At 38.4% G+C, this 24,656-nt stretch overlaps 3 protein-coding genes across 11 annotated transcripts; all 3 read right to left on the bottom strand.

Moving 5' to 3' along the window:
* Positions 1 to 609: 609 nt before the first annotated feature.
* Positions 610 to 7,819, bottom strand: LOC110830446 (uncharacterized). Of its 5 annotated transcripts, none has more exons than XM_087350971.1 (15): positions 7,691 to 7,819; positions 6,696 to 6,866; positions 6,281 to 6,379; positions 6,135 to 6,197; positions 4,996 to 6,048; positions 4,845 to 4,907; positions 4,514 to 4,564; positions 4,374 to 4,424; positions 4,244 to 4,294; positions 4,104 to 4,154; positions 3,550 to 3,600; positions 3,196 to 3,246; positions 3,054 to 3,107; positions 2,919 to 2,969; positions 610 to 2,842 (listed from the first exon to the last, which is right to left on the bottom strand). In XM_087350971.1, exons 2-15 carry the CDS (start codon positions 6,849 to 6,851, stop codon positions 2,213 to 2,215), a joined length of 2,475 nt encoding a protein of 824 aa, XP_087207097.1. In that variant the 5' UTR covers positions 6,852 to 6,866; positions 7,691 to 7,819; the 3' UTR covers positions 610 to 2,212. The 5 variants fall into 5 exon arrangements, with proteins under 5 accessions (XP_087207097.1, XP_087207099.1, XP_087207096.1 ...); XM_087350973.1 differs by having other exon boundaries at positions 7,728 to 7,811; XM_087350970.1 differs by lacking the exon at positions 7,691 to 7,819 and adding an exon at positions 7,421 to 7,680.
* Positions 7,820 to 9,488: 1,669 nt separating this feature from the next.
* LOC147873690 (uncharacterized) lies at positions 9,489 to 15,098 on the bottom strand. Of its 5 annotated transcripts, none has more exons than XM_087350906.1 (15): positions 14,969 to 15,098; positions 13,974 to 14,144; positions 13,559 to 13,657; positions 13,413 to 13,475; positions 12,274 to 13,326; positions 12,123 to 12,185; positions 11,792 to 11,842; positions 11,652 to 11,702; positions 11,522 to 11,572; positions 11,382 to 11,432; positions 10,828 to 10,878; positions 10,474 to 10,524; positions 10,332 to 10,385; positions 10,197 to 10,247; positions 9,489 to 10,120 (listed from the first exon to the last, which is right to left on the bottom strand). In XM_087350906.1, exons 2-15 carry the CDS (start codon positions 14,127 to 14,129, stop codon positions 9,491 to 9,493), a joined length of 2,475 nt encoding a protein of 824 aa, XP_087207032.1. In that variant the 5' UTR covers positions 14,130 to 14,144; positions 14,969 to 15,098; the 3' UTR covers positions 9,489 to 9,490. The 5 variants fall into 5 exon arrangements, with proteins under 5 accessions (XP_087207032.1, XP_087207034.1, XP_087207031.1 ...); XM_087350908.1 differs by having other exon boundaries at positions 15,006 to 15,091; XM_087350905.1 differs by lacking the exon at positions 14,969 to 15,098 and adding an exon at positions 14,699 to 14,958.
* Positions 15,099 to 15,239: 141 nt separating this feature from the next.
* abs (ATP-dependent RNA helicase abstrakt) lies at positions 15,240 to 24,466 on the bottom strand. The gene is made up of 14 exons (XM_022065389.2): positions 24,157 to 24,466; positions 23,689 to 23,799; positions 23,026 to 23,170; positions 22,670 to 22,805; positions 21,784 to 21,993; positions 21,180 to 21,313; positions 20,383 to 20,527; positions 19,649 to 19,729; positions 19,417 to 19,498; positions 18,652 to 18,783; positions 18,263 to 18,431; positions 17,335 to 17,484; positions 16,985 to 17,167; positions 15,240 to 16,515 (listed from the first exon to the last, which is right to left on the bottom strand). The coding sequence occupies exons 1-14, from the start codon at positions 24,196 to 24,198 to the stop codon at positions 16,379 to 16,381; spliced, it is 1,857 nt and encodes a 618-aa protein (XP_021921081.1). The 5' UTR covers positions 24,199 to 24,466; the 3' UTR covers positions 15,240 to 16,378.
* Between the last annotated feature and the right edge of the window lie 190 nt (positions 24,467 to 24,656).

Genomic DNA, 24,656 nt, shown 5'->3' with positions numbered 1-24,656 from the left:
GGTTCTGACGTAACATGGGGGGGGTGGGGGCAGTTTTTGCATTGTCAGCAACCATCAGATGTGCCCATCACTCTAACTTCATAAACTGACTCCACTGCGCAGAGTCCTTCCTTATAAGCTGATAATAGCAACACATTGCATAAAGACGAATCAACATGAGATGTGACCGGCGTGTCAGGAAGGCGTGGAGGCTGTCACCCAGGTGGTACCGAATTGTGTCATTGAGTGTTCACTTGGGCTGTTGTTGCTCGCAGCATCAGAGGACCGTTAGCTCAGCAGGCGGAAGAAAATGGGGGGGGGGGGGGTTAACTTCGATCTTAGAAAAAGTAACTATGTTTTGTCAACAGCCCAAGTTTCATACAAAAAAATTACAGTACATCCTGACACAAGTTTTCTGTGGTTTTCCTTAGTCCTTCCAAATAGATGCTGGGGCAGTACCTCACATAGGCTAAAATTGCTTCCTTCATTATTTCGAATTCACTGTTCATTAACCATCACATCATTCACCACTATATAATTTGTGCTACCAACGGCATTTAAAGAAAGACACACAGATGTCAGGAAAATGGAATTAAGTAATTTTACCAGCGTACTTAACAACTTATAAAATTACATACATACATGATTTTAATGATTGTGATGTATGTTTATAAATTAATGCCAGATTTATACAGTTTTATAAACTTACAAAATATCTCATTATAATTATAAAGAATACAAAACTTTAATAATCATAACACACAGTAACGTGCATTAATACTCCATCCTCAAAAAACATACATGATCAATGCTCACATAATTAAGAGTAAGTGTCCTCTGAAGAGTTGATCAGAGGAGCCAAATGATAATTTAACTAAAAAGCAACTACAGAATTACTAGTAAACCATGAATACAACTTTGCACACACAAATTTAAGAAAGACATTTTTCCTGACAGTATGCAATACACAAACCAATGCCTATCTCTGAATACTCATACAAAAGCCCATTGAAACTCAATGGCTAATGACTTCTTTCACATCTTAGTCCCTCACCCTCCTTTATCTCCTTCCCTCCTTTTTTTTCATCCCTTCCTTGGCCTTTCTCACACTTCCCTGCTATCATACCCCCCCCTCCATTTCAGGTTACAGGTTACATGTCACATCACATTATCTAAGACAGGTTACCACACTTTTCCAAACTGAAGGCCAGATTCAAACTTGCCTATCATCTCGTGAGCCTCAAAGTTTCATACAGATGAAAACAGTTTATAAAAATTCATAGCAGTTAATAAAAAATGCTACCAACCTACTATTTCCAATAGGTTAACATACTGCTAAATAATTTTCTTTGTCAAAATCAGTCATTCAATAACTGACACCTCCCTCTGCTTGAGATTCAGTTTCCCTACTTGCAATCCACGTGCACCCCTTAAAGCGCCAATCAGCGATTTCTTCATTAAGCTGACAGCAACAGACACTTCAAAATACTGATGACATTAACAAAACACGGGTTTCTGATAACAGAGAAATATTCTTCATAATACTGATACATTAGGCATTTTATAAAAAAAATGTATGCAGGCCACACTTAACACATCGGAGGACTGCGTGTAACTCGCGTCGAGAACCTATGGTCTGAACCCAATTACATTAATTATGTCCTTAAATAAACTGACATAAAACAGGATTATACCCACATTTTATATCATAAAAGAGTTTCCATCACACTGAAGCTATTCTGCTCCATGTCATAGGAAAGTCTCGTACAACCAAAGAACCTCTCCGAGTATCCTGGTACACATTAACATTTCATACTTCACCCCAATTCAACCTAGTGTCCGTGTTGTTTCAGACTACGTAAGTGCCGTAATCATAGATCTGATCCCTGTATTGCACTGCTGAAAACACCCAATAAATTTAAACTGTTACACTTTTGCCAAAAAAACAGTATAACAGGATGAAGTTAATTCACAAGGAAGCAAAAATGTACACATTCTAGATGAATGAAACAGAACAAAATAAAAGATGCAATTACTGACGATTTCTGTGAATCTTACACCAATTCATATCAGGCAAGACATCACAAATACTAGCCAAAATAATGGACTGACCGCAAAACATGTCATATCAGTTTCCAGAATTAAAATGAGAAAATAAGTCAGGTTTAACATCGGTACATGTAACATGCCCACAAAGGCTTACTTGTCCTGAAGAGATGAGAACGAGGATTCTTTATTTTGTTCTACCATGACGCAGAACATGCTTACTAAGATGGAATTTCCGAACGAATGACAGCCCACATACGCCGCATGAAAATGGCCTTTCTCCACTGTGTGTCCGAAGGTGCACTTTTAACGTACTTGAATCGAAGAATGTTAAGAAACAAACTTTACAAGTATATGGTCTTTCACCAGCGTGTACACGATTATGCAACACGAGACCCGCCTTTTGCCTGAACGATTTATTACATAGAGTACATGTATGTGGTCGTTCGCCAGTGTGTATAGTACTGTGCAAATTGAGGTTACCGATGTTAGTAAAAGTTTTGTTACAGAGTTTGCACTCATACGGTCTCAATCCTACATGCAGTTCGGCAGTATGCCTCTTGAGGTGATACTTACGGATGAAAGACTTGTTGCATATTTTGCATACGTGTTGTTGCACTAACTTACTTCCAGGATGTTTTGTACTAATATGCCTGTTTAGATGACCCACACAAACATAGGCTTTATTACATATAACACATTTGTATGAAGTGTCTTGAATGTCTGTACCTTCTTCCATACTCTCTGGTGCATGACGAGACGATTCATCATCATCACCACCATAACTCTGAATTCCATACTGCTCGATGAAATCAGTCTGAAACAAACATATAAGAAATAATGGTTTCCCAATTTTATGACTAGACCAGTTTCAATTCCATGATCCCACGTACCTCTTCTATTTTTATGTTCTGATTAGTACTGTCTTCCTGAAGAAAATCAGTCTGAAACAAATACACATGAAAGAGAAGCTATCCAATTGCATGACTGGCAGTGAGCTATACTTTCAATTGCATGATTACACATACCATTTCCACTTTAACAAAATGGCTGCGTGTATTCTCTTCTTGATGACAGTGAGTCTGCAACAAATACAAACAAAAGAACTGATCTGGTAATTTCTTTGCCAGTACAGTATTAGAAACGTTCGAAATGCACGATTTCACATACCTCTTTTGTTTTAGTTCTATTCTTTGTTTTCTCTCCTCGAAGATTCCGAGTCTGAAACAAATAAATACGTGTGAAACAACTGACAATGTTATTGTTTTGGGTTATAATACTGTGTACATAGTGCACACAAATACCAAGATTTCTGAAAAATATACTGCCTGTCTTCAATCCTGAAGATGAAGGTAGTTTGTTACTCCAAAACATTGGTATCTACCTCGAAGTCTGTTTGGTATCACAACCCAAAAGAATATTCTCAAGACCGCAAGAACCCAAAATCTCACATAAGAAATAACTTGTCGCCACTGTCTTTGACAAGAAGTGTTAGAGAACTTTCAATTGCAAGAAATTGCATACCTTTTTTGCTTTTTTTCTACACTTTGTATTCTGTTGTAGAAGTCTGTGAGTCTGTAAGAAAAACATACAAATGACAAAACTGTTTGTTACTTTCTTGAACACAATTATATTAAGAATGCATCAATCACATGATTTTACATACCTTTTCACTTTATTTCTTTTATTTGAATTCTCTTCTTGAAGAACGAGTCCTAAACAAATATGTACATACAAACGAATTACTTGCTACTTTCTTGACCACGATGCAGGAACCCCGACTACATACACAGCAATCACGTCCCCAAAAGCAGTTGTACCTCAAAATTGTAGTTACTCTTCTGTTTCACTGCATTTACTTCTCATTTTAAAATGTGTAATTCAATTTGCATTAAATAGCACTCATTTGTGAAATATGTGAAATTTAATTTGTTAGTTTCAGGAGAGCAATTTCTGTACTTTTTAGTCCTCCCTCCATTAAATCAACAAATCACGCGAAATCCCTTTTCCATGAAAATCGCTGCAGTCAGGGAATACAAGTAATGTCAGGAGAGTTTCACTTGCATAATTTCACATACCTCTTTTACTTTAATTCTAAGATTCGCATCCTCTCGTTGCAGATCGTGAGTCTGAAACAAACACATATGAAATAACTGTTTACTCTACCTTCTTGACCAGATCAGTCTTAGGATGACTTCAATTGTGTGACCTTACATACCATTTCTACTTTGGTTCTACGTTTTGAATCCTGCTGTTTCAAACTCAGTGTCTGAAACGAATACAAATCAAATAATTATTTGCTACTTTCTTTGGCAAAAATGGTGTCTCAACTGCGTGATTTCACGTACCATTTTCACTCTATTTCCACGCTTAGTATTCTTTTCTTGAAGACTGCCAGTCTGAAACAAACACACACACATGAAAGAATAGTTTTGTTCTCTTAAACAGAACAGTGCTAAGGAAATTTCAATTGCATGACCTTGCATACCTTCGTCACATCAGTTATATGATCTGTAACCTCCTGCTGAAGACCATGAGTCTGAAACAAACACACTATAAATTCTGAATTTCCCGTCCCAGTCATCAAGGGGCGCCTAAAAGGACCCTTAGTTCGACGCAAGTCAAAGTGGAAGGCATTCCGCCAAGAGTTGAAAAGTACAGATGTAAAGAAAAATGCTGTACCATTAATATTTCTTCTCGGCAATGAGAAAAAACCCTTTATAATTAACCTTCAATCTGTGATGGGCCCTGCATATGGTGACTAAATATCTCCTCTGGGATCTTAGAACCAAGAGTTGTATCTGCGGAATTTTACATACCTCCTCCATTTCTTCTCCTTCACTCCTGGTAAGATTTGTGTTCATTTGCTGAAGACTATCAGTCTAAAACAAATACACATTAAAAAAATGGTTTCCACCTTTCATGATCGAAAGAGCGTCAGAACAGATACAACGGCAAGATTTCACATACCTCCTCCATTTCTTCCTCTCTTTCAATGGTATGATTTGTGTCCTCTCGTGCTCTTTCAATGGCATGATTTGTGTCCTCTCGTGCTCTTTCAATGGCATGATTTGTGTCCTCTTGCGCTCTTTCAATGGCATGATTTGTGTCCTCTTGCGCTCTTTCAATGGCATGATTTGTGTCCTCTGGTGCTCTTTCAATGGCATGATTTGTGTCCTCTGGTGCTCTTTCAATGGCATGATTTGTGTCCTCTGGTGCTCTTTCAATGGCATGATTTGTGTCCTCTGGTGCTCTTTCAATGGCATGATTTGTGTCCTCTGGTGCTCTTTCAATGGCATGATTTGTGTCCTCTGGTGCTCTTTCAATGGCATGATTTGTGTCCTCTTGCGCTCTTTCAATGGCATGATTTGTGTCCTCTGGTGCTCTTTCAATGGCATGATTTGTGTCCTCTTGCGCTCTTTCAATGGCATGATTTGTGTCCTCTTGCGCTCCTTCAATGGCATGATTTGTGTCCTCTTGCGCTCCTTCAATGGCATGATTTGTGTCCTCTCGTGCTCTTTCAATGGCATGATTTGTGTCCTCTTGCGCTCTTTCAATGGCATGATTTGTGTCCTCTTGCGCTCCTTCAATGGCATGATTTGTGTCCTCTTGCGCTCTTTCAATGGCATGATTTGTGTCCTCTTGCGCCCTTTCAATGGCATGATTTGTGTCCTCTTGCGCTCTTTCAATGGCATGATTTGTGTCCTCTTGCGCTCTTTCAATGGCATGATTTGTGTCCTCTTGCGCTCCTTCAATGGCATGATTTGTGTCCTCTTGTGCTCTTTCAATGGCATGATTTGTGTCCTCTCGTGCTCTTTCAATGGCATGATTTGTGTCCTCTTGTGCTCTTTCAACAGTATGATTTGTGTCCTCTTGTGCTCTTTCAATGGCATGATTTGTGTCCTCTCGTGCTCTTTCAATGGCATGATTTGTGTCCTCTTGTGCTCTTTCAATGGCATGATTTGTGTCCTCTCGTGCTCTTTCAATGGTATGACTTGTATCTTCTTGTTGAAATCTATGAGTCTGAAACAAATATAATAAAAGAATTGTTTCTGACTTTCTGAATCAGAATTGCATTACAACAGATACATCGGCATGAATTTACATACCTCCTCCATTTCTTCCTCTCTTTCAACGGTATAATTTGTGTCCTTTCGTTGATGACTCTCAGTCTAAAACAAACACATAATGAAAGAATAGTTTCAAACTTTCACAATCAGATATGTTATAAGTGTTTCAAATGCATATCACATACCTCTTCTTCTATTCCTTCAGTGGAATGGTACTTATCTTCTGTCACCACTGTACATGTTGGTTGTGTTTGTCTGTCTGTTTCAGAATTTAATCTGATACTCTTGAAAGGGAAATAGATTCATTAAAATAAATATTACTATTGTTCCTATTCTGATTATGCACATTCATATGCAGGATAAGAGAGTTTTGAAAATGCATATCTATTAAGCAATTATTACACAAACTGTGTCAGAGGTTACTTTGCACCCGTAAACAGCCAGAAATGGATTACCTCAAGTATAAAGCCATAAATAAAACCTGAAATTGTATTCATGAGAATGCAACTACTGTAAGAGGAATGATCATTTAGAGCCAGTGGGAAAAGTAAAACTTTCAAAATTACTCTCTACTATGACAAAAGCCATGACAACACTCACCATACTGCGTCTCAGAGTAGGTAATGTCTCTTCCACTCGATCCAGAACAATCCTTGGGGTCCTTGTTGCCAATGAATACAATATTTCCAGCCATCTTATGACTCGCTGGTCAGTGATTACATCTAACATGTGATGGTTCATGATATCTGTCAACATCTCAATGATATAATCCTACAAAGAATAAAGCAAGTTTTTCCAAAAAATAAAAATGACTGCTTCATTCACAGTTGTTTTTATGAACATGATATAATTTTAGTAACATATATTTCATGTTTGTAACTAACATTTATCAGATACATTATTCATGTCATAAATAAAGTATTTAGTTTTAACATGTAATGAATGTACTATGCTTATGGATATACTCGTATTTCAATGTATTACTCATAAGAAATGAAATCTTTCAATTAAATCATCTGCATGGTAACAGAATAGTGTGACACAGGTTGGTACTCATAAACTGACAGTAGTTTGCAAAAAGGACAAGACACTAATCTTACAACGCATTTCTCGTATCTTCGTTATGATACACATGTTTTTTTTCTGGTGGTACCTTGTGTAATTTTGGTCCGGAGTACCACCGAAATTTATATTACCTACCAATCATCAGACATTACGTCATTTATGGCATTCAAAACACGTTCCACGCACGCTTATACGTATACTCAGGTACATCAACTATAAATGATGTTTGTCCAAAAATTATACGTGACAGATATATGTACGTCGAAAATTTTGAACACAAACAGCATCCCATACTTCCACCATTAAAAGCGGAACACTGCAAGGTCCATAATCCAATAAGCCAAGATCACAGTTTGTTCCTATGACGTTATTATCGCAAGCGTAAAAATTGTTTTATGAATATGAAAAACAAATTCCTGAATTGCACATTGGTTTTCTTCTGCATATGCAAGTCAATTATTGCGTTTTACGAATATTCTTATATCATTGCCCTAGCGGCAACAAATTCTGCCACAGTTCGCATCTCTCACCCGTATCAGATGTTATTACAACCCCTACTGTAGTTACCCATCAGTAATTTCACACGGAAGCATGTAATGATATACCAAAGTCCCCACTGTGCCCAAGTCTGTCGCTGAAAATATCAGTGCCTGTTTGATCCGATGAATGCAGGAGAGCGAATTATAAAGCATGTCTCTGATCACGGGAATGGAGAGTAGATTTCTTATACCACGTTCCGTGTATCTTGAAATCTTGTCATATTAAAATGGGATTTCGGGGAAAAATTAATGTATGCACAAGTAAAACTCAAAGTAACTATTTATATTTCACAAAACATAGATTCATCCCTTAGGCTTCTCAGTCAGGGAACGTTTTCAACATCGAATGCATGTTGCATGCAATTCCACTCATAATTATGACGCATATTGTCAGAATAATTATTAGTTATGAAGGTTGTACCCAAAGGAAATAAAACAGCAGACCAATCGGTATTTCTCAGCGACAATGTAAAGGAACATAATGTATATACTATTCCACATCCCTGTATTAGTAAGCACATCCTTACCTTGGCTGTTTAAATGGATTTCAGAAACTTCCACTTAAGAGTAACTTCTTCATTTGATATCATTCCATGCTAACAGATCAAAGTCTCCATGTATTGTAATCGGCAAACAACTTGGTACGCGAGTTACACAATTCTAGGAAATTGATAGTAATTCTACTAGTACTTGAAAATGTATCTGAGTATGGATTCAGCTGTATGACATAAACTGCTATCCAGAACAGTTTGAATCCTCTCATTCTGCCATTTTATTTGTTTCCAGACAAATGCCCTTGTACACTTATATTTATTTTATTCAACATGTAGCACAAATGTGGGAAACAAGATACACACACAAAATTTTGAATGGAAAATAACATGGAAAGAGACTGCTAAAGAGAACAAGTAGTAGTAGGAAGAAGATATTTTTTGAAACAGGCTGTGAAATAGATTCCATTGGCTCAGGACAGAACTCAGTGATAAACTTTTGCAATGATGGTGGGCACCATGACTCAAATCTTATGAAGCATCATACCTAGTGACTGTTCAGGATGCAGTCTGTACCATAGATTTAAGTAAGTACTTGGCAATGCAGGTGAAAATTACAAGCTTCTCCATTCTTTGAAACAGGTAACACGGTACAAATCGCATGGTGAGCGAAACTGTCTGCAGTACCCATGGACTATAAATCAATGGGCGACATAAGATGACAATCATGTAAGTTATCTGGAAAGGTCTGGGCACATGTTCGAGGCACCACTCTAGAATTTTTCTGCAGGGACAAAGGAACATGACAAACCTGCAAATGTAAAACATACCCCACTAGACACCCAACAATCATCAATACAGGATTTTACATAAGCAAGCAAGGCTCTCAATTTCTACACAGCAGATGAAACTAGTAATCAGCAGCATTGCTGGCAAGATAGTCTCTCCGTCCAATGTTGGAGGCCTGCTTATTCTGGATTGCCTCCAGTTTCGGGCAGTCTGTGATCCGATGGCCCAAACCACCACAGTAGCTGCAACCTCGTTCATCTATAATGTGACAAGAGTAAATAGCAATTAGTTTCTCTGATCAGTGGTGGCATCAAGTGTAATTTTTAAGATCAAATGAATATAAATATAATTCAATGTATGCAGGGAGAACAGTCCAGAAATAGTACGCACTTGCTTAAAGGTGCTCAAAGAACAACAGTGACATTTACGTAACAAACAATTCTGTGGGTCAATTCATGCTTTAATTCTAATAACACCTGAGACTGCATGAGGGTTCGGACCACAGGATTCTTTATTTTGTTCTACCATGACGCAGAACATGCTTACTAAGATGGAATTTCCGAACGAATGACAGCCCACATACGCCGCATGAAAATGGCCTTTCTCCACTGTGTGTCCGAAGGTGCACTTTTAACGTACTTGAATCGAAGAATGTTAAGAAACAAACTTTACAAGTATATGGTCTTTCACCAGCGTGTACACGATTATGCAACACGAGACCCGCCTTTTGCCTGAACGATTTATTACATAGAGTACATGTATGTGGTCGTTCGCCAGTGTGTATAGTACTGTGCAAATTGAGGTTACCGATGTTAGTAAAAGTTTTGTTACAGAGTTTGCACTCATACGGTCTCAATCCTACATGCAGTTCGGCAGTATGCCTCTTGAGGTGATACTTACGGATGAAAGACTTGTTGCATATTTTGCATACGTGTTGTTGCACTAACTTACTTCCAGGATGTTTTGTACTAATATGCCTGTTTAGATGACCCACACAAACATAGGCTTTATTACATATAACACATTTGTATGAAGTGTCTTGAATGTCTGTACCTTCTTCCATACTCTCTGGTGCATGACGAGACGATTCATCATCATCACCACCATAACTCTGAATTCCATACTGCTCGATGAAATCAGTCTGAAACAAACATATAAGAAATAATGGTTTCCCAATTTTATGACTAGACCAGTTTCAATTCCATGATCCCACGTACCTCTTCTATTTTTATGTTCTGATTAGTACTGTCTTCCTGAAGAAAATCAGTCTGAAACAAATACACATGAAAGAGAAGCTATCCAATTGCATGACTGGCAGTGAGCTATACTTTCAATTGCATGATTACACATACCATTTCCACTTTAACAAAATGGCTGCGTGTATTCTCTTCTTGATGACAGTGAGTCTGCAACAAATACAAACAAAAGAACTGATCTGGTAATTTCTTTGCCAGTACAGTATTAGAAACGTTCGAAATGCACGATTTCACATACCTCTTTTGTTTTAGTTCTATTCTTTGTTTTCTCTCCTCGAAGATTCCGAGTCTGAAACAAATAAATACGTGTGAAACAACTGACAATGTTATTGTTTTGGGTTATAATACTGTGTACATAGTGCACACAAATACCAAGATTTCTGAAAAATATACTGCCTGTCTTCAATCCTGAAGATGAAGGTAGTTTGTTACTCCAAAACATTGGTATCTACCTCGAAGTCTGTTTGGTATCACAACCCAAAAGAATATTCTCAAGACCGCAAGAACCCAAAATCTCACATAAGAAATAACTTGTCGCCACTGTCTTTGACAAGAAGTGTTAGAGAACTTTCAATTGCAAGAAATTGCATACCTTTTTTGCTTTTTTTCTACACTTTGTATTCTGTTGTAGAAGTCTGTGAGTCTGTAAGAAAAACATACAAATGACAAAACTGTTTGTTACTTTCTTGAACACAATTATATTAAGAATGCATCAATCACATGATTTTACATACCTTTTCACTTTATTTCTTTTATTTGAATTCTCTTCTTGAAGAACGAGTCCTAAACAAATATGTACATACAAACGAATTACTTGCTACTTTCTTGACCACGATGCAGGAACCCCGACTACATACACAGCAATCACGTCCCCAAAAGCAGTTGTACCTCAAAATTGTAGTTACTCTTCTGTTTCACTGCATTTACTTCTCATTTTAAAATGTGTAATTCAATTTGCATTAAATAGCACTCATTTGTGAAATATGTGAAATTTAATTTGTTAGTTTCAGGAGAGCAATTTCTGTACTTTTTAGTCCTCCCTCCATTAAATCAACAAATCACGCGAAATCCCTTTTCCATGAAAATCGCTGCAGTCAGGGAATACAAGTAATGTCAGGAGAGTTTCACTTGCATAATTTCACATACCTCTTTTACTTTAATTCTAAGATTCGCATCCTCTCGTTGCAGATCGTGAGTCTGAAACAAACACATATGAAATAACTGTTTACTCTACCTTCTTGACCAGATCAGTCTTAGGATGACTTCAATTGTGTGACCTTACATACCATTTCTACTTTGGTTCTACGTTTTGAATCCTGCTGTTTCAAACTCAGTGTCTGAAACGAATACAAATCAAATAATTATTTGCTACTTTCTTTGGCAAAAATGGTGTCTCAACTGCGTGATTTCACGTACCATTTTCACTCTATTTCCACGCTTAGTATTCTTTTCTTGAAGACTGCCAGTCTGAAACAAACACACACACATGAAAGAATAGTTTTGTTCTCTTAAACAGAACAGTGCTAAGGAAATTTCAATTGCATGACCTTGCATACCTTCGTCACATCAGTTATATGATCTGTAACCTCCTGCTGAAGACCATGAGTCTGAAACAAACACACTATAAATTCTGAATTTCCCGTCCCAGTCATCAAGGGGCGCCTAAAAGGACCCTTAGTTCGACGCAAGTCAAAGTGGAAGGCATTCCGCCAAGAGTTGAAAAGTACAGATGTAAAGAAAAATGCTGTACCATTAATATTTCTTCTCGGCAATGAGAAAAAACCCTTTATAATTAACCTTCAATCTGTGATGGGCCCTGCATATGGTGACTAAATATCTCCTCTGGGATCTTAGAACCAAGAGTTGTATCTGCGGAATTTTACATACCTCCTCCATTTCTTCTCCTTCACTCCTGGTAAGATTTGTGTTCATTTGCTGAAGACTATCAGTCTAAAACAAATACACATTAAAAAAATGGTTTCCACCTTTCATGATCGAAAGAGCGTCAGAACAGATACAACGGCAAGATTTCACATACCTCCTCCATTTCTTCCTCTCTTTCAATGGTATGATTTGTGTCCTCTCGTGCTCTTTCAATGGCATGATTTGTGTCCTCTCGTGCTCTTTCAATGGCATGATTTGTGTCCTCTTGCGCTCTTTCAATGGCATGATTTGTGTCCTCTTGCGCTCTTTCAATGGCATGATTTGTGTCCTCTGGTGCTCTTTCAATGGCATGATTTGTGTCCTCTGGTGCTCTTTCAATGGCATGATTTGTGTCCTCTGGTGCTCTTTCAATGGCATGATTTGTGTCCTCTGGTGCTCTTTCAATGGCATGATTTGTGTCCTCTGGTGCTCTTTCAATGGCATGATTTGTGTCCTCTGGTGCTCTTTCAATGGCATGATTTGTGTCCTCTTGCGCTCTTTCAATGGCATGATTTGTGTCCTCTGGTGCTCTTTCAATGGCATGATTTGTGTCCTCTTGCGCTCTTTCAATGGCATGATTTGTGTCCTCTTGCGCTCCTTCAATGGCATGATTTGTGTCCTCTTGCGCTCCTTCAATGGCATGATTTGTGTCCTCTCGTGCTCTTTCAATGGCATGATTTGTGTCCTCTTGCGCTCTTTCAATGGCATGATTTGTGTCCTCTTGCGCTCCTTCAATGGCATGATTTGTGTCCTCTTGCGCTCTTTCAATGGCATGATTTGTGTCCTCTTGCGCCCTTTCAATGGCATGATTTGTGTCCTCTTGCGCTCTTTCAATGGCATGATTTGTGTCCTCTTGCGCTCTTTCAATGGCATGATTTGTGTCCTCTTGCGCTCCTTCAATGGCATGATTTGTGTCCTCTTGTGCTCTTTCAATGGCATGATTTGTGTCCTCTCGTGCTCTTTCAATGGCATGATTTGTGTCCTCTTGTGCTCTTTCAACAGTATGATTTGTGTCCTCTTGTGCTCTTTCAATGGCATGATTTGTGTCCTCTCGTGCTCTTTCAATGGCATGATTTGTGTCCTCTTGTGCTCTTTCAATGGCATGATTTGTGTCCTCTCGTGCTCTTTCAATGGTATGACTTGTATCTTCTTGTTGAAATCTATGAGTCTGAAACAAATATAATAAAAGAATTGTTTCTGACTTTCTGAATCAGAATTGCATTACAACAGATACATCGGCATGAATTTACATACCTCCTCCATTTCTTCCTCTCTTTCAACGGTATAATTTGTGTCCTTTCGTTGATGACTCTCAGTCTAAAACAAACACATAATGAAAGAATAGTTTCAAACTTTCACAATCAGATATGTTATAAGTGTTTCAAATGCATATCACATACCTCTTCTTCTATTCCTTCAGTGGAATGGTACTTATCTTCTGTCACCACTGTACATGTTGGTTGTGTTTGTCTGTCTGTTTCAGAATTTAATCTGATACTCTTGAAAGGGAAATAGATTCATTAAAATAAATATTACTATTGTTCCTATTCTGATTATGCACATTCATATGCAGGATAAGAGAGTTTTGAAAATGCATATCTATTAAGCAATTATTACACAAACTGTGTCAGAGGTTACTTTGCACCCGTAAACAGCCAGAAATGGATTACCTCAAGTATAAAGCCATAAATAAAACCTGAAATTGTATTCATGAGAATGCAACTACTGTAAGAGGAATGATCATTTAGAGCCAGTGGGAAAAGTAAAACTTTCAAAATTACTCTCTACTATGACAAAAGCCATGACAACACTCACCATACTGCGTCTCAGAGTAGGTAATGTCTCTTCCACTCGATCCAGAACAATCCTTGGGGTCCTTGTTGCCAATGAATACAATATTTCCAGCCATCTTATGACTCGCTGGTCAGTGATTACATCTAACATGTGATGGTTCATGATATCTGTCAACATCTCAATGATATAATCCTACAAAGAATAAAGCAAGTTTTTCCAAAAAATAAAAATGACTGCTTCATTCACAGTTGTTTTTATGAACATGATATAATTTTAGTAACATATATTTCATGTTTGTAACTAACATTTATCAGATACATTATTCATGTCATAAATAAAGTATTTAGTTTTAACATGTAATGAATGTACTATGCTTATGGATATACTCGTATTTCAATGTATTACTCATAAGAAATGAAATCTTTCAATTAAATCATCTGCATGGTAACAGAATAGTGTGACACAGGTTGGTACTCATAAACTGACAGTAGTTTGCAAAAAGGACAAGACACTAATCTTACAACGCATTTCTCGTATCTTCGTTATGATACACATGTTTTTTTTCTGGTGGTACCTTGTGTAATTTTGGTCCGGAGTACCACCGAAATTTATATTACCTACCAATCATCAGACATTACGTCATTTATGGCATTCAAAACACGTTCCACGCACGCTTATACGTATACTCAGGTACATCAACTATAAATGATGTTTGTCCAAAAATTATACGTGACAGATATATGTACGTCGAAAATTTTGAACACAAACAGCATCCCATACTTCCACCATTAAAAGCGGAACACTGCAAGGTCCATAATCCAATAAGCCAAGATCACAGTTTGTTCCTATGACGTTATTATCGCAAGCGTAAAAATTGTTTTATGAATATGAAAAACAAATTCCTGAATTGCACATTGGTTTTCTTCTGCATATGCAAGTCAATTATTGCGTTTTACGAATATTCTTATATCATTGCCCTAGCGGCAACAAATTCTGCCACAGTTCGCATCTCTCACCCGTATCAGATGTTATTACAACCCCTACTGTAGTTACCCATCAGTAATTTCACACGGAAGCATGTAATGATATACCAAAGTCCCCACTGTGCCCAAGTCTGTCGCTGAAAATATCAGTGCCTGTTTGATCCGATGAATGCAGGAGAGCGAATTATAAAGCATGTCTCTGATCACGGGAATGGAGAGTAGATTTCTTATACCACGTTCCGTGTATCTTGAAATCTTGTCATATTAAAATGGGATTTCGGGGAAAAATTAATGTATGCACAAGTAAAACTCAAAGTAACTATTTATATTTCACAAAACATAGATTCATCCCTTAGGCTTCTCAGTCAGGGAACGTTTTCAACATCGAATGCATGTTGCATGCAATTCCACTCATAATTATGACGCATATTGTCAGAATAATTATTAGTTATGAAGGTTGTACCCAAAGGAAATAAAACAGCAGACCAATCGGTATTTCTCAGCGACAATGTAAAGGAACATAATGTATATACTATTCCACATCCCTGTATTAGTAAGCACATCCTTACCTTGGCTGTTTAAATGGATTTCAGAAACTTCCACTTAAGAGTAACTTCTTCATTTGATATCATTCCATGCTAACAGATCAAAGTCTCCATGTATTGTAATCGGCAAACAACTTGGTACGCGAGTTACACAATTCTAGGAAATTGATAGTAATTCTACTAGTACTTGAAAATGTATCTGAGTATGGATTCAGCTGTATGACATAAACTGCTATCCAGAACAGTTTGAATCCTCTCATTCTGCCATTTTATTTGTTTCCAGACAAATGCCCTTGTACACTTATATTTATTTTATTCAACATGTAGCACAAATGTGGGAAACAAGATACACACACAAAATTTTGAATGGAAAATAACATGGAAAGAGACTGCTAAAGAGAACAAGTAGTAGTAGGAAGAAGATATTTTTTGAAACAGGCTGTGAAATAGATTCCATTGGCTCAGGACAGAACTCAGTGATAAACTTTTGCAATGATGGTGGGCACCATGACTCAAATCTTATGAAGCATCATACCTAGTGACTGTTCAGGATGCAGTCTGTACCATAGATTTAAGTAAGTACTTGGCAATGCAGGTGAAAATTACAAGCTTCTCCATTCTTTGAAACAGGTAACACGGTACAAATCGCATGGTGAGCGAAACTGTCTGCAGTACCCATGGACTATAAATCAATGGGCGACATAAGATGACAATCATGTAAGTTATCTGGAAAGGTCTGGGCACATGTTCGAGGCACCACTCTAGAATTTTTCTGCAGGGACAAAGGAACATGACAAACCTGCAAATGTAAAACATACCCCACTAGACACCCAACAATCATCAATACAGGATTTTACATAAGCAAGCAAGGCTCTCAATTTCTACACAGCAGATGAAACTAGTAATCAGCAGCATTGCTGGCAAGATAGTCTCTCCGTCCAATGTTGGAGGCCTGCTTATTCTGGATTGCCTCCAGTTTCGGGCAGTCTGTGATCCGATGGCCCAAACCACCACAGTAGCTGCAACCTCGTTCATCTATAATGTGACAAGAGTAAATAGCAATTAGTTTCTCTGATCAGTGGTGGCATCAAGTGTAATTTTTAAGATCAAATGAATATAAATATAATTCAATGTATGCAGGGAGAACAGTCCAGAAATAGTACGCACTTGCTTAAAGGTGCTCAAAGAACAACAGTGACATTTACGTAACAAACAATTCTGTGGGTCAATTCATGCTTTAATTCTAATAACACCTGAGACTGCATGAGGGTTCGGACCACAATATTCACTAAAAGTACCTGTAACACCCATTCCTGCCACAAAAATGCAGAACACGCTACATTAGGAGGAGGAATAAGACAAAAATATATTCTACTATATTTTACGTCAACCCACAATATTATAGCTGAGGACATGGCCACACCCTAATATTTTACTTACTCTTTGAATCTGCAAGGAAAAGGGATGCTGGTAGATCCTACGAGAAGAAAGACTCAATACTCACCTCCAAGCTCCAAATACTTCTCATTCTCCGACTGCAGAGCAGCAAGGAAAGGTGGCACTTTCTGTCTTGCTTCCATCAGCAAATGTTTCAAGTCCAGCAGAACTGACTCATCATTTGCCTTGTTGATGAAAGTTGTAGCGATTCCAGTCTTGCCTGAACGTCCTGTTCGTCCAATTCGGTGAACTGCAATTCCAAGGGTACAGCTGCGTACATTCTACACATACGAAGACTTAACACTTACTATTTCAACCACAAACCTGTTCCGACAACAATCATCAACTGATCGAGCACAAATTCATCAAACTTTATAATGCACCCTCACGCAAAGCGCAATATAAGTGGGAACTAACCGTAATTCTCCACATCATCAGGCATGTCATAGTTGATAACGTGTTGTACAGCAGCAAAGTCAAGACCCTTGGAGGCAACATCTGTTGCCACCAGCACATCCTTCTGTCCTTTGCGGAAAGCTTCAACTGACCGTGACCGCTCCTCTTGATCTGCAACAAACAAAAATCGTAGCTTACAAAGCAATCATTCAGTTTCAGATCACTGATATGGAGACTGCCTCCAGTTATAAACTGAAGAACCTTCCTGGGCTCTGACTGCCTATCATATGGTGGAAACCACTACTCAGAATGACACTGATGAGGCCTCTCAGCTTAGCAAAGTAATGACTGTCAAAGCTTGAAGCTGACAAACGGAAAAGTCTGCACTAAACTTTGCAGGGTTCAAACTCAAAACATTTGGTACAGGAGTGCAGAAAGTTATGCCTGAACCAGCACGTCCTTTGGCACTTAAATGTGAACTATGAGAGTTAGTGATCTGCCTTAACACTATTATAATGCAAGGCAATAAACCGTGTTTGAAAAGAAAATACAAGCTTGCAAACAAGAAACAGTCAGGAGGTCGGTATCTTCTCCTTGAATCATTATGGCTAACAAAATGTCTTTAGGAAAGCAGTTACTTCATACACCAAGAAGGAAGTGATGGGTGAAGAAACAAAACACAGGTTGTGAGGATGTAAAAAAGGACTCGACTGGATCAGTCAATTCCTGTGGCAGACTCTCAAACCACTGGTGTAGAAACTCAACATTCCATCAACACAGACCCAAGTTAGTTACATTTGTAATCCTACACAGACCCATAACTGGGTGAGGGGGGGAACCTCCTACTCAAAGAAAAAGAAGAAATTATACAGTAAATTCAGACAGACACCACATCATTACAAGTGCTTTGGAAGATAATTGATATATGTCGTTTCAACCAGTCCTGTACCTTTGCCCCCATGAATAGCAACAGCTTCGACTCCTTTCAGCAGCAGGTACTCATGAATAGCGTCCACATCTTGCTTTTTCTCTGCAAAAATGAGAACTGGTGGTGGGGTTTTCTGCAGGCACTCCAGAAGGTACACAATCTTTGCTTCCTGCTTCACATATTCAACTTCCTGCAACCAACACGTGCATTTCACTCTTTGTTGTTTATTTTATACGAAACTTGAATCATTGTATTTGTATTTTTACTATGAACAATGCACCAACTCCTGATATTTACAACTAGAATGCCTTAATTAGTAGCAAAGACTTAATACAAACATTGTAAGTAATTTGTGAACAGTCATTAAATTTCATTTCAGCAACTGGCCCAAGTGTTCTTCTGTTCCATACCTGTATGACATTCATGGAGGCCGCTCCAGCACGACCAACGTTTATCGTGACCGGTTTCACTAGCGCAGATCTTGCAAAGTTCTGGATCTTCTTAGGCATCGTGGCTGAGAAAAGAAGTGTCTGGCGCTGGCCCTACACGCCATTAAGTAAGAATATTACAGCATTCAACACACACACTTACTTCTGAAGAAGCAAAGACACAGTGGATTTAAGAGAAACACGAAAGGCTGTTTTCTGGGTTGTAGCGCCACGTAGCCTGCTAGACGTTTACCAACGTTTCAGAGGGCACTGCTGCCTCCATCATCAGGGCCTGATGATGTAGTTAGCAATGACCTTGGTGCTACAATCCAGAAGACAACCATCTTTGTACTCGATGCCACGACAGCTTCAAATCCCACCAAGATAAACACAGAGTCACTGTTAACACTGCTGATTTGTATCAAAGAGATTCAGGATTTCAACTGCTCCTTCTAAACCCTTCCAAGACATCACAAATAACATTACGATCTGACACAATTACAGCATCTGCAGCCATCAAGTGTAATTAATTGAACCATAAATCAATCAATCAAGAAAAAGCAGATGGAATCAGCAGACATCAACCAGAGGCATTCATCTGTTTTAGTAAAAAAAATTCAAAATTTTGATTCAACAAACTCATATTTCAAGTGAGAGATGTTTATGATATAAATGGGACCCCAAAATATGCCATCCATTTAGCTGAGTCCGAAACACGGACATCGTTTTCTGCATGATGTTACCAACCTTGAAAAATGAGAATATTGTTCTGACATCTTCCTCAAAGCCCATGTCTATCATCCTGTCTGCCTCGTCCATGCACAAGTATCTGCAACATGTGTACGAGTCAGAATCACATGCAAAGGAACTGTCGTCTGATGCATGCGATGGGTAACAAAACAAATCACAGTCTCACAACTAATTTGCTGTCTACAGACAAATTCACATAACACGCTGCAAGATATCACCTGCATCTCACCTGCAGACATCCAGTCGTACCATCTTCTTGTCCAACATGTCCATCAGCCGACCTGGTGTGGCGACCATAATATGGACACCCCTGCACACACAACAATTATTCAAAAGGCAAATCTTTCTCTCTACGTAAGGTCATCATCCCTGTGCCTAAGGACCACAAAGATGTGCAGACGGCGTGAAGATAAAGCTTCATTCAGTCTGGATCTTAATACTGGACACGGGCGAGTGGTCTTGCCCCTTTACCCCCACCCCACAGCATGTACACTACTGGCCCTACAGAGCCTGAACTTATTAAACAAACCTTATCAAGTTATTTCCTGTGTTATTTATACACTGCCCCCTTAATTGTAACCCACAAAATGACAATATAGAACCCGACCAGATTACTGCTAAAATAAAAGTCTATAAAGCTTAGATTGTTTTCAGGTTATTCAACTATGCAATGTGAACTTAGTGCCAAATAAGGTCACAAAATTACTGCGGACAGTCATCCAGGAAGGAGATAGCAGGTCATTTAAAGGTATTACTGCGATACTGACATGGAAGGACTACAGAAAACCACAAATACCTCAGTCAAGACAATCAGTTCTCCAGTTAGTGTTTAAAATTGGCACCTCCTCAACAATGTCGAGCGCAACGTCGTGTACTTATTTCCTTTCTGCCGTTACTTCATTTCCTTGTGCAAGTTAGGCCTCTCCATGACAAAACAGTCATCAGTTCAAATATGACACTGACCTACTGATGATGTCCATGGATTCTGACACAGGGATCCCACCAATGGCAAGGCAACAGCGTATTTCATGTGGCAGTCCTGAGCAGTAGTGCGTGATGATGTCATGAGTCTGTTTTGCAAGCTCACGAGATGGGCAGATGATGAGACCTAAGTCAAACAACATGTTACTCTTCACGGAACACTGAGCCAACGCAAAGGGTTATTTGGCACTCAGTCTTACGGAAATAAGGAAGACAATGACAGAAAATACAGCAAAATGTGAACGCAATTACCAATAGACGTAAAGAATAAAGCCAGAAGCAGAGCAGAAACAAGAATTCTCAGAAGAAATTATCATTAACACAATTCACTGTGAATAGCGATACACCTCTCAAATCTTCTGACCGATTATTATCTTCTCGTAAAAGGCTCTGCTCAAAGGAGTTAGTTTGAATTAAGACATTCAAGTAATTATGTGTTTGCATATAATGACATATTCTGTTGAATATGTCACCTGAAGACAGAACCAACATCAACTCCTGAATGCCATCTGTGTTTTTAAAAATAAAGACGCACTTACAGAATGGATGAAGTCCAAGAACATAATTGTACAGACTGTTATCAGAAAACTTTGAATTTCAACGATGTTTTTAATTTTCAAACAAGCATAAAAAATGAGAGAGAGACAGACAGACAGAAAACAAAGAAAGAAAGCCTGTTTGAAATGTACAGGCATGTTCACAACTTGTTACCACATCCTTCATCACATCAAAAAATAATAATAGGGTAATCCTTTTCAAAACAAAAAGCTGGTACTTACCGTATGGACCCTCATTCTTGATAAACGGTAAACGCGTCTCTTGTTCTAGACAGAACATGATAAGTGGCAGGACAAACACCAAAGTCTTGCCGCTTCCAGTGAACGCTATTCCAATCATGTCACGTCCCGACAGCCTATCATAGAATATCACCATAGTAAGGGCACTGACATTCTTCCCACTGATCACTGAAATCTTTAAATACGTCATCTCGTAGCGAACAATGCAACAACAAAGTACTCTGCATCCATATCATGTATATGGGTCATACGACCTTTTGATCATTCTGTGGCAGCAGTACCCACATTCCAGATGTGATGGTCACATCACCGTGGAATTACGCAATCAAGAATTCTACAATATACGAACAGCTCCACCATCTGCACTGCGTTCTTCTGAGCTAAGACACACTGCATGGTCTTGTGGGAGCATAGTAATGTTTCGATGGACATATCGCATCAATTTCCAGTGTAGAAGTCTGAGTCACATTCAACTTTTCCTTCATGGTACTGAATGTTACTACAACTAAATCATGAAAATTCCTAAAGCATCATTTACTGATCTTATTATGTCACAAAACTTGAATTCATAGCAATCAGTACTCACACGGTCGGAATGCCTTGAACTTGTATGGGCGTTGGCCACACGATGCCCTTCCGTTCCAGACCCGTTAAAATACCACGTGAAAACTTCATCTGGGCAAATGACTTTATAGGAGGAGGCACATCCTCCCCCTCAACCAATATGCGCAGTTTCTTACGCACGCGGTTGTGACGTGTCTCAGACATTGCCAAGATATACTGTGGTGGTTTCCAGCTGAAAAAAAGAACAATAAATGCTGCAAGAAGTCATGTGATGATGCGGGATTATTTTCCAAATGAAGTTCGTCTTTCAATCTAAGAAGACTCCCTACAGGTAGTCAACAAACTAGCCTATGAAACACCTGCCTAACTCCGCGTTTCTCAACCGTGTCATGGTATGATTCTAAGTGTCACATGAGCTGAGCCCACATGCATTACTAAAAATTTGACCATTCTCTACCTGTTCCAATTTATCTTCAGAACTGTCACAGTAGGACCCAAATTGGACTGGAATCAAATCTTCCAAATATTGGACTGAGTGAGACAGAGCACCTGATTTGTGGTATGCAATAAATCACCAAAGACCAACATAAATTAACAGCTTCTAAATGTGGAGACTGTCTCCTAAACATGAACTGAACAGAAACTCTCAATACTTATCAGTAGTTCACAAAGGAAAAGAAAAGAAAAAAGAAGATGAGAGAGAGGCCATGCTTTGACATCACGACACCACAATTACCTGCTTCTTTTTTAAAGTGTTGCTGCCCCAAAATCTTCCATGCTTCTTTATATTTGTTACATGCTGCAGCTTTTAAATTATTATTTCATTTCATTATCAACTCTTACATTGTCTGTGAACTGCAAACCATTTCACATCACTAATATCTGTTCACAGAATGGACAAGACTCACCATGTTTTAATAGGATCCTCGTACTGAATGCCCTTTGCCAGTTCTGCCACCCCCATCAGTGCTTTCTTCTCAGCAACACTCTCTAAGATCTTTTCCTCCTCCTTCAACTGACGCTCCATGGCGCTCTCCTTCTTGGCTACAAATTGCAAAGTGATAAAGTACAAAGCTATGGTTCCTCCACTTGCTATGGCTTGCTTATTATTCCAGTTAAGTGAGAAAAAAATTATGCATTCATATGAGACTTATTATGATTTTTGTGGCAAAACTGCAGAGTCTACGTCCCACCACGCAGACAGCACAATTGGTGGAAAGGATGGCAAGCCATTTCACCTAGATCTTCATTCAGAGTGTCTTACCTTCTGCCAGTTTCTTAAGCTCTGTGTGCTGATCCAGCAAACTGATATTGGATTTGCGCCCCCAAACCTGCCCATCTTCGTCATCCTCATTGTCATGTTCATTTTCACTCGACGACTTCCCACGCTGACCAAATTCTTCTTTCAGCTGGCACAAAACATCTTGTGTCAAAGTTCATACCAGTCCCATCAACAGGGTACAGATAAACTTACTTGCTATCTGCCAAATTTGGTTCAAACCAACACAAAGTATCAACGGGCAACTTAGTTTACGTATTTCATAAAGATAAAATCCAAAGCTTATGCAGACTGAAGTAAGTGTTAACAACATTTTGGAGGAATGCATGACCTCCAGCTTTCGGAATACCCTAAGACACAAGCTGTGCATTCATCCAAAACACTGATAACCATGTACAAGACTGATAGCCCATTACACTACAACCCAAATTCGAATTTCTATGATAACCTCAAATCTTGTTTTTATGGCCGGTGTTCACCCACATCACTGCATTAGAACTTTGTTCATTTCAGGAAATTGTGAGCCTCAACTTCCAATTACATTCAAATATTATCTGGTGATATAAATAACAGCAAACACCAAGGGGGTGACAAAATATCTAGGTAAAATTAGTCACATTCTGAACGAATTATCAAAATGGCAGTTACCTGAGTCAGTCGTCCAAGCTTCACTAACTGAAACTTCTTCCGCTCCTTCACAGGTACATACGGCACATAATCAGCCTCAGAATCGGAGCTAGATTCCTCCTTTCGGTACCGCTAGAAAATTAAGTAAACAACATAATATGCTGCCTAATTTTAAAAGCACTTGTTATATAGCTCTTCCCATATCATGCACTGTTTGTGTCAATGACACAAATATTCACGAACAAAAACCTTACATTTTACATGTAAATTATAAAAAAACAAATTTTTAGCATTTGGGGCTTAGCAGTATGGAAGAGGTTAAGATTGATGTAATTTCTGTTTTCATTAAATCTTTCGTAATTATATTATACTTAGTGCAGTATTATGTTACCAGTAACCACTGATAAGGTTTTTTAACATAAAATCGGACTGTTAATGCTAACATGACGTAAGCTTGTACGGATTACTAAATTATACGTTAGCACTTACTTTTTTGTGGGGAGCTTCTACTTTTCTTTCTTCTGATTCCATTACAATTCTGCAAAACTGGACGTTTCTGTTGCATTAAAAACAATCATAACTAAAGACATTTACGAACGTACGGCAGCAAACGAGCAATGTTATGTTTAGATTAGAGATTAATGCAACGTTACCATAGTGATCGATAACCACCACAGGTTATCACAAATGCAGAGACTATTATCACAACTGTAAACCAGTTCGAACAGTATTTGTTTACGTTCTATTGATTCTTCATTGACCCAAACCAAAGACGCAGAACATGTCAAAGCATGAATAAAATAGTTGTTCCTAACACAAATATAAATTACATAGCTATGACAGTAATTTAGTCAACTACAGTATTACCGTAAAAATAATTATACAAGAAACCACGAAGAATATTGCTTAGTTAAATTTATAATAACTAAATTATTTTCTCGAGAAATCTCTGGAATAAACTTCGAACACCAAAATTCAGTTATGTTGCA

This window comes from Zootermopsis nevadensis, unplaced genomic scaffold, assembly GCF_977971745.1.
Source record: "Zootermopsis nevadensis isolate Lab colony 2312 unplaced genomic scaffold, Znev_1.0 Znev_ptg000017l, whole genome shotgun sequence".
NCBI lineage: Eukaryota > Metazoa > Arthropoda > Insecta > Blattodea > Termopsidae > Zootermopsis > Zootermopsis nevadensis.
This window is presented reverse-complemented; position numbering and strand designations above follow the sequence as displayed.